The 10,706-nt window shown below is 58.6% G+C and overlaps 2 protein-coding genes across 2 annotated transcripts; both read left to right on the forward strand.

The window, feature by feature from the left end:
- Positions 1–314: 314 nt before the first annotated feature.
- On the forward strand, positions 315–1,060 carry VDBG_01685 (predicted protein; the record flags this gene model as incomplete). The annotated part of the gene is made up of 4 exons (XM_003007451.1): positions 315–506; positions 581–634; positions 701–815; positions 873–1,060. The coding sequence occupies 4 exons, from the start codon at positions 315–317 to the stop codon at positions 1,058–1,060; spliced, it is 549 nt and encodes a 182-aa protein (XP_003007497.1).
- Positions 1,061–2,172: 1,112 nt separating this feature from the next.
- VDBG_01686 (conserved hypothetical protein) lies at positions 2,173–10,463 on the forward strand (the record flags this gene model as incomplete). The annotated part of the gene is made up of 7 exons (XM_003007452.1): positions 2,173–2,236; positions 2,452–2,794; positions 3,007–3,109; positions 3,219–6,690; positions 6,779–6,872; positions 6,965–7,536; positions 7,636–10,463. 7 exons carry the CDS (start codon positions 2,173–2,175, stop codon positions 10,461–10,463), a joined length of 7,476 nt encoding a protein of 2,491 aa, XP_003007498.1.
- Positions 10,464–10,706: the final 243 nt, after the last annotated feature.

A 10,706-nucleotide genomic window follows, 5' to 3' on the forward strand; every position in this document is an offset into this window, starting at 1 on the left:
GGCGTTTCGGATGGCTCTCCCCCATCTTTCAGCAATGCTGTGCACGAGCACGCGAGGAGCACCAACCAACCCCTCTTCGCCCGACCAACTCAATCATTCTGCCACGGGCTTTGAAGATTTCTTGTGAGGGCCCAACCGCGCACGAGAAACTTCAGACGAGGCACCGCATTTCTTCCCTCCCGCTCGCCGCCGCAATTTACCCCCGACAAGCACACTCCTCGACAACCCGATTACTCGATATCGCTCCCCGCTAGCGAAACGAACGAACGAACGAACGAACGAACGAACGAACGGACGAACGACTTGCGCGCGCCATGCTCACCCGCTGGACGACACTGCTCACGGCTGCCGTCGCCGTTCTGGCGACGGCCGGGCTGGCGATGGACATCAGCCAGGACCTGAGCGAGGAGCTGGCCATGGGATGGAAGATGGGCCTGCGGCCGCGCCAGAACGCGCAGAACCTGCAATTCTTCGACGGCAAGGTTGGCGGCGCTGGAGCGCCTGGGGTGCGTCTGCGCTGCGACCCCTGACAAACGTCATTTTGCTGCTCCGGGACTGACGAGTGGGGACGAACGAATAGATCACGCAGTCGAATGACCCAGACAGGCCGTTCTCGGTGGGCGGCGACACTTTTGTGAGTTCTCCCTCCGTGGGGCGCGATTGTTCGATCGGCGCATGCTGATGCGCGTGGGACCACCAGCCCGACTTTGACACGGCGGCCGGCCGGGCGTGCGACAACCAAAAGAACGACTGCGCCAGGCTGGCGAACAACGGCGGCGGAAACTTTGAGGTCAGCGATTGTGACAAGCAGAACAGTAGGTGTCCATTCCCGTCACTGGGTCATGCTTGACCGATGGCTGACATGATGCCAGACGACTGCAAGCAGGGTATCAGCCAGGCGGCGCAGAAGAGCTTTGATCAGAATGCTGGCGGCGGCGGCGGCAACAACAACAATGGCGGAAATAACAACAACAACAACAACAACAACAACAGCCCGACGCAGCCTGAGAGGGCGTTGGTGAGCTCCGATGCTAACTTTGACTACTTCTGCGATGTTTGAAGGCGGGTGCGAGAGGTTGGGTAATGTTTTGATGATGATCACTCGTTGATAAGAGAAGGCACTGCCTTCGGAGGGGTTTTGCGACTGCTGGGTTCGAGGGTATGCGTCATGTTGTCGATGCTTGAAGGTTCAAGGCTGCACATAACACTTGTAATAGGTCCGCGGGCCTTTTCACTTGGATCATTTCTATCGCAGTCCCTACGTTTTGTGATCCCTCTGCCAGCCATTTCCCAGCCGTGATATCCTAGAAAGCATCAATTGCGGGGTTGATCTGGCGGTACTCAACCGAGTGAGCGTTCTGTCTCAGCCGGAGTTTGGTAGTGAGACATCGTGGGACTTCTTTCGCGCCACCCACTGTCCCGTTGTGTCTCGCGGATGGCAAGGAGGCAATGTCAGGAAGAGCAGTAGGGCCCCATTGCGCCGGCGCGATTTGAGAAACCCTAACTACAAAGAAAACCCTGAGTGCTGGTTTAGCCTCCCGTTGGTACGAAGCCAGCGCCAGGAACGCCTACGCAAGGAGCAAGAGCGGCGTCGGCCCGTTCCATATCCACAAAAAAACAGGAGCGTGTAGTGTAAGGTCCAATAATTCTGTGTGATGGACGAGCATGAGATGGCCGACGCGGACGATCGCGCAATGAGCCCGGTTGCTTTTCCCGCCATCGCAAAGTCACTTGAGGTCATCGCCATTTCGCGTCGGTGACAATTGTTGAGAAGGTGTGCCGCCGAGATGCACTGAGAGCTAGCCTGCAGGTAGGTAGGCATCGTGCGGTAGGACCCCTGGGTGGCTCAAGGATCTTGCATCCTGTCCCGCCGCCAGGCTGTGTTCGGGTACCTTGCCTTAGTACCTTACCTGTACTTCAGCCGGGACATGTACCTTGCTTTGTCTGCCTGGCCCGCAGCCGCCGTGCTTCTGGGTCCAGGTACAAATATGTGCAGCGCGAATGCTTGGGCCTTGAGGTCATGTCACCCGTCCCATTTCTCTTGGGATGTACCGTGTAGAGACACAATAGTGGACAGCGGGTAGGAGTGTACAGACTGGAATGGGGGAGAAAACGGTGAACAAAGCCTCCCCCAAGAACGGGTCATCGTGTGGCATCGATCCTTTCCCCGTCATGGCTGTGGGGAGTGTGTGGCGGTCAACTCTAGGGGTTCAGATTGCCCGAGGCCAAGAGCCTGGTAGGTCAAAGACCCGCTGTTAGGGAGCACCTTCGTCAAGCGGGAGGTTGGCGCCAGCCCCGAGGTACATCCCATCTGACCAACACGTCGCCCGAAATTGGGCGCTGGTCCCGCCTCATTAGACGGAAAATGCGCTTCCCTGTATGGCTCCTTCCCCGGGCTGGGTCGAAATTTATTATTGCAGCAGGCACCACAGGAGCACACCCACTGATGAGCTGGCTCCACGACACGTCCCTCGACCCAGCCGACAGTGGAGTCTCTCACTTTAGGGGCAGTGGAGTTCCAGCGTGCTAGGCGAACCTCCCTGGCCATTGGACCCGGTCCCCAAAGTCACGACCTTGAGCTTCCCTCGACCTGCTTTGATCCAGACCTGCCCTGCTGTCCAACCGTCCCGTTCTTTGTCGTCGACACCACCAGTCTCCCAGTCGCTCGACGCTCTCTCACGACCATCCTCTCTGTTCGGCATCCGCAGACGCCGTCACCCAGAGCCATCACCGATGCATATAGCTACAACCAGCTGTTGCTCCATCGCGTCGATGCCCCTCTGTCCGTGATCTCGTAATACACCCACCTGGCCCGTTCTCGCCTGAACCCCTGTACTCAGCATAGCATTTCAGCGCCTGCCAACTTTTTCCATCGACCTGACAGAGACAGAGCGCGTCGCGACAAAGGTTCGACCCCTATATCCATTCCCTCCACCACGCCACCGACTCTCTCACTCCTCGTCCCGTCTGCCACCCCCATCCCAGTCTACTGCTGGATCGTCGCAGCTTGCTGGTCGAGATAAACCCGATCACGGCAGAGGGTCGTCATTTTCACGAAAGAGCAATAGTTGCAGACGACTCGCCTCTCGTCTGCGCTGTGCTCGCTGCAGTGAGTGCACTCTCCGCCGACCGACCGGACCGACCGACCGACCGACCATACAAGGCCCGGTCAGGACACTCCAAAGTCTCTTCACTGCTGACATTGCACGCGTCCGCAGCTCTCCTCAAAGACGTCTTCCCACGCATCCCCGTCACCCTCTCCCGGTCCCTCCGCTCGGGACGGCAGCGGCTCTGCCCAACTGCCACCTCACCCAACCCCGGCATCTCCTGCCTTGTCGACCGCCTCAACAGCAGCCGACGATCAAGACGCCGGCTCCTCTCCAGTTCTTCCGCCACTCCCTGCGCCTAGGCTACCTGGGCGGGCGCAAGATCTTCTGAGGTCTACACCCAACGAAGTCGAGGACGAGGAAGCCCGCTTCGTGACCGCCAGCTGGGGCTCGCCATACTCCCAGGGCGACCGTAATCATCTGCGCGGAGAGAGCTTCAGCAGTGACCCTTCCGAGGACTCGCCTCTCCATCAGCTAGCCTTCCAGACCCCGTTTCTGCGTCCACCGCCCCAGTTTGCTCCAGGACAGGTTGCTCAATCAGACAGCTTCGTGAGCGCCGCGCAAGTCCTCGCCAATCGGGTTCGAAGACCAACGCGTGGCCTGACTGAGGACTGGATCCGTCAACATACCGCTGGCGAGAACTCTGAAAGTCGCCATTGGCTTAGTGACGGAGAAGACGAAAGCGAGCACTCTTCGCTGAGCGGCTCGCGATCTGGTGAAGAGGGTCCTCTGTACAAGGACAGTCTTCAGACCCCCCGTGCCAAGCCAGCCACTGCCACGCGCATTGCTCGTCGCACATCGTCGCACCACCCCCGAAAAAGATCCAGCGTCGAAACCTTGAAGCCCGAAACCAAGAACCAGGACATCGGTTCTCCTCTTGTCAACATGACGTCCCCCGATCTCGACACCCCCAGCCTAGATGCTGTGAGCGATCTCTCTGTGCCCATCTCATCACAGGACACGCTCGAAAGGCCACAGACGCCGCCAAAAACAATAGCAAAGGTAGAAGCACTAGGGCCTCGAACGCCGGCGAGAGTCACCTTCAAGGAGCCTACCTTGACGCCCAGGCTGAGGAAAAAGGTTCCTTGGAAGGGCAAGAATATCTTGGTCCTCCTGCCGCGGGATGACGAACGTGGCACCGATGGCAGGGCTCCTATGCCTCTGACAGCCGCCGAAACAGAACGTATGTTCTCCTCTTGGGACGAGCTCGGATATGATATCTCTGGATTCGACCTCGAGGCCGCGCAAGGTAGCCTCCAGTCTGAGGAGGGATACTCCCAGAGCCGAAACACTTGGCCCGCAGACGAGGACCTCTCGAAGGAACGGGCAGATCGGTATTTCAAGGTTACACTGCCTGACCTGAATGCCTGGAAGGACTATGTGAATGAGCTTCAAGAGGCCAAGCTACGTGCGCTGGGTGTCTCTTTCGGCGACGAGGAGCCTGCGCCTGCTCCATCAATGTCTCCCGCCATGACGGCGTCTGGATTGAGCAGGCAGCCTTCTGTGCAGTACCCGCCCTTACCTTTTTCGCCTCCTCTGCCAACGTCGTCGGCTTCGAGCAACCCCGCCATACCTGGATTCCCGTTTCCTTCGCACTTCATGCCTGGTGGACGGGCCTCTGCCGCCCAGAGCCCCGGCGTGCCGTCGAGTGCTTCACCAGCTTTCACTCCTGGACACGCTTCAAAGTTCAACCCGCGCCAGTCTATTTCCATTCCCATGGGGCACTCTCCTTTCCAGCCTGGCCATCACGCGTCGCCTTCCCTCGCAGGCGGGCACTCCCCTTTCACGCCGGGCCACCATGCTTCACCCTCGCTTGCTGGCTGGCCCATGCACCATGGACCTGGTCGTATCGATTCGCCATCGCTTTTGCACGGTGTCTTGTCTCCTGTCTCGCCCTACACGCCCGATGGCTTCCATGCAGCCAGCCCAATTTACCATGCGCACCAGCGTCACCAGTCCTTGCAATACCCCATGATGCCACACCAGCAGCTGGCGCAGCAGCCCTCAGCGAGAGCTTCGCCACGCTTGCAAGAGGTTCAGGAAGTTGACGAGGAGCCGATCAACCAGAGCCCATCGAAAACCCCGGAGCCTCACCACACGAACACGAACACGAACAATGATGACCTGCAGGCTGAGATTGATGACGCCGAGTACCATCTGGAGGAGCAGATGCGCAATGAGCTTGAGCACGACGACTACAGCCCCCACAACGAAGAAAGGGCTGCGGATGAGTTGATTTCTCTGCCCTCGGGCTCAATCTCCGAGGACCCCTCTTATATGCACAGCAGAGAAGCATCGATGCAGTTCCAGGCTCCAATGCACTTTGCGACTCAGATTGGAGACGGGCCTGAGCTGCAGCACCCTCGCCCCCATAGCAGAGGTCACTCGCTCACGAAGAACTACTTCCAAGACGAGCATCGTGACAACGCAAACCACGATGGCAGCAACAGTTTCAACGCCTGGCAGGATATGGAAACGCAGCAGGCAGACGACACTGCTGAGATTGAGACGAATCCTAGCAATCTGGGCACGCCGGTGCAAGATTTCCACCTTGCCAACATCTTGCAGCAGCACCAGCGTAACTTTAGCACCGCCAGCAACCCGTGGAGCGAGGTTGCATCTGTGACCGCCAATGCGGGGAATCAACGACGCCTGAGCCACGCAAGCAAGCCTTCTCTCTCGAAACTCAATGTCAAGGCCCCCGAGTTCAAATTCAACCCTGGCAAGGAGTTTACGCCGAGTGGCCAATTTGTCTTTGGCAACACTGCCTTCCAACCACCGGCTCAGACACAAGTCTTCCATGCGGAATCAGAGCCCTTTGTGCCATCCGTTGTCTCGCCCTCCGCCCACTCGTTCGGTGCTCCTTCATTCTCTTCGAGCATGAATGCCGGCGTCGCGCCTTTCTCGCCCGGCACCAGTACCTTCAACTTCTCGATGTCTGGGCCTAAGTTCCGTCCCGATGCGATTCCCTTTACGCCTTCTGGTGGCTTGTCGGATGCCTTCACCAGCCCGAATGCTTCAGGCGCTGACACTGCTGCGACTGGCCCTAAGTACATCTTTGGCAATATCAATCTTGCGGAAGCTCTGACTTCAAAGAAGTCGAAGGCTATCCCCATCGTCCCGCCAGTCAGCCGAGATCCTAAGCCAACTAAGGGAATTCCATATGAGGTTGATGAGGAAGGCCGTGTCGTCAACGCTGCGGGCCCCAAGCGGAGACAGGAAGTGGCCAGAGACGATGGCGATGACGTGCCTCGCTTTGCCGAGCCTACGCCGTCGCCCCAGCCTGCATTTGCCCAGCCCGTAGCATCTGTTGAGCAAGACACCGTGGACGTGCGCTCCGGCGACGACGGCGATGCGACACCCGGCGACACGACAATGTCTTCCACCAGCGTGTCCGAACAGATGGTTGACTCCAAGGCCATTACGGCGACAAGTCCATCCGATGGCGGCAGAGATCAGCTGAACTGGACTCCCTTCGACTTCGAAAGGAAGAACGATGCGCAAGTGTTCAATGATGCCCGACCTTTCGGCCAAGACTTCTTCAAGAGGGGACACAAAAAGAGCCTCTCAGCTACTGCCAAGCGTTCGTTCCTGGCGGGTCCTGGCAAAATGTTGAGGAGCCCGAATCCAATGGTGGAGGATGATGAGACGAGCAAGACCGGGACAGGGAGGCACCATTGAGCCTTCCCACTCACCCAGGTCGAGGGCTATTGACGCTCATGAAGTTGTGGCTGAGGCGGAAGGAGGATCAGATCGAGGACGCACGTGAGCCGACGCCCAGTGTTTGAGCAGCCTCTTGAAGAGAAGACAGCCCACGTCCCTGTCGAGCAACAGAGCGACCAACCCTTACTGTCCAGGGGACTCGGGGCCTCCCGCTTTGCTTCGCCTCCACCGAAGCCCAAGGGCCTCAAGGCGTCTCGATTCGCATCGCCTCCCAAGCCGGCACACAGGGAGGTCGAGTTGCCGCCATCGCAAAGTTTGTCGCCCGACGGTCGCACCTCGAACTGGGCCGACGATGTTTCCGAGGAGCTGCCCCAGTCTGGCCCGGAGCACGAACCGACTTTCGAGGAGATCGATGCCATCATGGACCACCTCAACCAAAACGACCCTATGATGGGAGTCAACAAGCAGGCCACCGAGGAGCCTCGCTGGGCTCAGCCCAGTCCTACCAGGCACATCTCTATTGCTGACGTTACCAACTCTTCTCCCTTCCACTTGCAGCCCGCAGCCCATTCCACTGTGGGTGCGTCCAGCCCCGAGCCTCGCAAATACCACCAGCTTCCGAACCTGGCTCCACCGATCCCCACAACCGAATTGGAAGGATCCTTTTCGTCGATCCCTCCCGCAGAGTGCCCAGTCGTTTCAACGCCCCTGGTACACCGCCCTGAAACGGAAGCGGAGGGGCGTTGCCAACAGCGACTGGGGATGGGTACGTTCAGCGATGATGAGCAAAGAGAAGCTTTGGCCAGCGCGTTTCAATTTCTTCGATGGACGCGTTAACGGATGTTGTTCGGCGATCTTCTCGAAGGCCCGCCTGCAACCGTTGGAAAAGACCGCTGCTCGCCATCGAACGCCATTTCGCTTCACAGGCAGGCACCTCAGCTTCGTCGCGAGCGCCGCAGCATGTCCGCTGAAGTGCAAGAGAGCGATGCCGATGACGAAGACGAGGAGCCGGTCCTGCGTCGGTCAATGAGCCCCCGCCGAGATCGCAGGATGGACCAGATCCGTACTACCATTCTCGACGCTTTCGCCATGCAGCAGCGTGGAGTTCCCGCATCGGCTCCTGCTGGTGATGCTTCCTCCGAAGTTGTCCTGCGGGCGCTGGCTGAGATGAAGGAGCAGCTTGACCAGAGCCTGCCCTCGGAGCCCCGTGGTGCCGAGCTCCGCAGCATCATCGAGGAAGTTGTCGAGCGTCGTTTGCCGCCTGTTGCGCAGCCCACCATTACGGCTGATGCCGACTCTGAATACAAGAGCAAGATTGCTGACCTGGAAGAACGCCTGCGCGTGGAGAAGGACCGTGCTGACAAAGAAACGACCAGTCGCCGTGAGTCGGAAGAGCAGGCAGCGGAGCTTCAACGGAATCTGCAGGCCGCAGAGACCCGTCTCGAGGTCGAAATCATGAACCGCAGTATCTATGATCAACGTTCTGTCGATCTCGATGAAAAGCTTAAGCAGCAAGAGGCCCAAACTGAAAAGGAGCTTCAAGCCCGACGCTCCGCAGAGGACAGACTCTCCGAAGTCCAGCGCCTGCTCCGCATCTCTTCTGAGGAGGAGAACCGCCTTCGCGAGGTCGTTGAAGAGCGTGACCAAAGGATCAAGGCGATTGAGGTGTCAGGCGCTAAGAATAATATGCGCATGTCGTTGCTCGAAGCGGACCAGAACAACAGCAACCAGTCAAGGACCGAGCTCATCAAGAGGACCAACGTGCTTGAACACGACCTCCGCGAGGCTCGACAGGAAGCTCTGCACTTCAAGGCTGAGACTGACCGTGCGGCTGAGACTTCTCGTCGCCAGCTCAACGAGCTCGATCACGCACTCGAGGAGAACAGGCAGCAGCAGAGGTTCCTTGATACTCTCGGAACACAACTCCAAGAGAACGAGAGGGTACGCGAGAGCTGGCGGTCTAAGTTCCTGGCTTTGCAGGAGGAGATGACCACAGCAGCCCGCGAGATCACCGAGGAACACTCCCGCAGGACTAAGAGGGAGCAGACACTTGTTGCTCGCCAAGAGGTTCTCGATGCTAGGCTCCAAGCCGAGGCTCGAACTAGGGAGCGTCTTGAGGCTGAGATCGAACGTCTTGAGAACGGCGAACGCCAGGGCCTGCGTGCTGTTGGTGAATGCAACCGCCTGGAGTCTCTCCTCGCCGAGTTGAGGACTGAGAACCACAAGCTCGAGCAAAAGGCCATGCGTCACCAGCGCGAGTTCGAGGAGGCCAGGGAGTCCGGAGCCAGCGAGGTTCAGCGCACGCGCCGTTCCATGCAGTCCGAGATTGACGAGGCCAACAACCAAGTCAATTATGTTCGACGCGACCTTGAGGAGCAGATCTCCAAGCTTCAGGCTGAACTTGACCAGGCCAATGTTGATGTCGAGTCAGCCAAGGCGCAGGCGGAGATGCTCGTCGAGGAAGTCCAGACAAACAAGACAACTGAGATTGAGCAGCTCAAGGAGAAGCATCAGAACGAGGTCGAGGACCTGCACACCCGCCACGCTATGCAGCTAGGCAACACTGTCGAGGAGGCCCAGAAGGCTGAACAGCACCTACTTGAGCGCCTTAGCTTCTCCGCGTCCAAGACGGAGCATCTTCAAGACCGCGTCGCCCATCTCGAAGAGAAGCTCGAGATTGCCAAGGAAGCTGCTCTTGCAGCTGCCAAGCGCGCCAAGTCGCCTGTTGTCGAGCACGCACAGCCTAATTTCGCTGCCCCTGTCTCTACTGGCGCTGCAGCCCCAGTTACGGCCGTGCCCATGCCGGCTGCGAAGTCCATGGAACTGCCGGAGAAGATCTCGCCGCAGGCACTTCGTGAATCCATCATGGTGCTCCAGGAGCAGCTGCAGGCGCGCGAACAGCGCATCGAGGAACTCGAGCAAAACATCGAGAAGCTGGATCCTGAAGCGCCAACCAAGATTTCCAAGCGGGACGACGAGATCACATGGCTGCGTGAGCTTCTCGCTGTCAGGCACGCCGACCTTCAGGACATCATCGCTGCCCTCTCTGGCGAAGATTATAACCGCGAGGCTGTGAAGGACGCTGCCATCCGTCTCAAGGCCAACCTCCAAATGGAAGAGCAGGAACGAGAGCGAGCTCTGAACGGCGGCTCGGCCATCAACCTGCTACAGGCCGCTTCTCCTCGCATGGCACAGGCTGTTAGCCCCTTCGCTGCCGCTTGGGGAAACTGGCGCAAGTCCCAGCAGCAGCAGCAGCAACAACAGCCAAGCTATCGAAGCATTTCGGGTGTCATGTCGTCGCCAGCAGGCCCTGCCTCGAGGAACAACTCGACGCCCTCGCGGTCGACCAGCTCTCAGATGCCCAGCAGCTTCCTCGGTGGACTGCTTACTCCGCCGGCTTCCAATCTACGCCAGACCCCTTCACCCAAGCCCGGACCGAGCCAGCCTACGGCTTTTAACAACACCGGCCGTCGTTTGACTTCAGCTGAGCTCGCACAACGTTCGCGCAAACCCTCTGTCACGGCGAAGCAGGCACAGAAGATGCCGCAGACCAGCTTGCAAGGCGAGACCACTCCGCCGCGCCGATTGAGCCAGAGCCACCCGGCGACGCCTCCGATGATGCAGCCCAGCTCGTATGACTCGGACGCGCACGCGGGTGACTTTGACGACAACGACTTCTTCGAGGAGGACTAAAATTTGATGTCCTTGAAGCTGTCGCTACTCTTTCCTTTGTCGAAAACGTACATCAAAGAGACGAAGACTGGACCTCCACATACATCCATCCAGAATACCATCAAAACCCAATGCACACAATGTAGATTGATACCCACTTTCTTTCAGCGAGTACTGCATCCCCGAAGCGTATGCGGACTCTGCTCCTGATATGCGGGGCTTCTGAGACTCCTCGGCTGACGGCCTGTCCGTTTTTGGGCCTTT

This window comes from Verticillium alfalfae, genomic scaffold (genome assembly GCF_000150825.1).
Source record: "Verticillium alfalfae VaMs.102 supercont1.2 genomic scaffold, whole genome shotgun sequence".
Classification (NCBI taxonomy): Eukaryota; Fungi; Ascomycota; class Sordariomycetes; order Glomerellales; family Plectosphaerellaceae; genus Verticillium; species Verticillium alfalfae.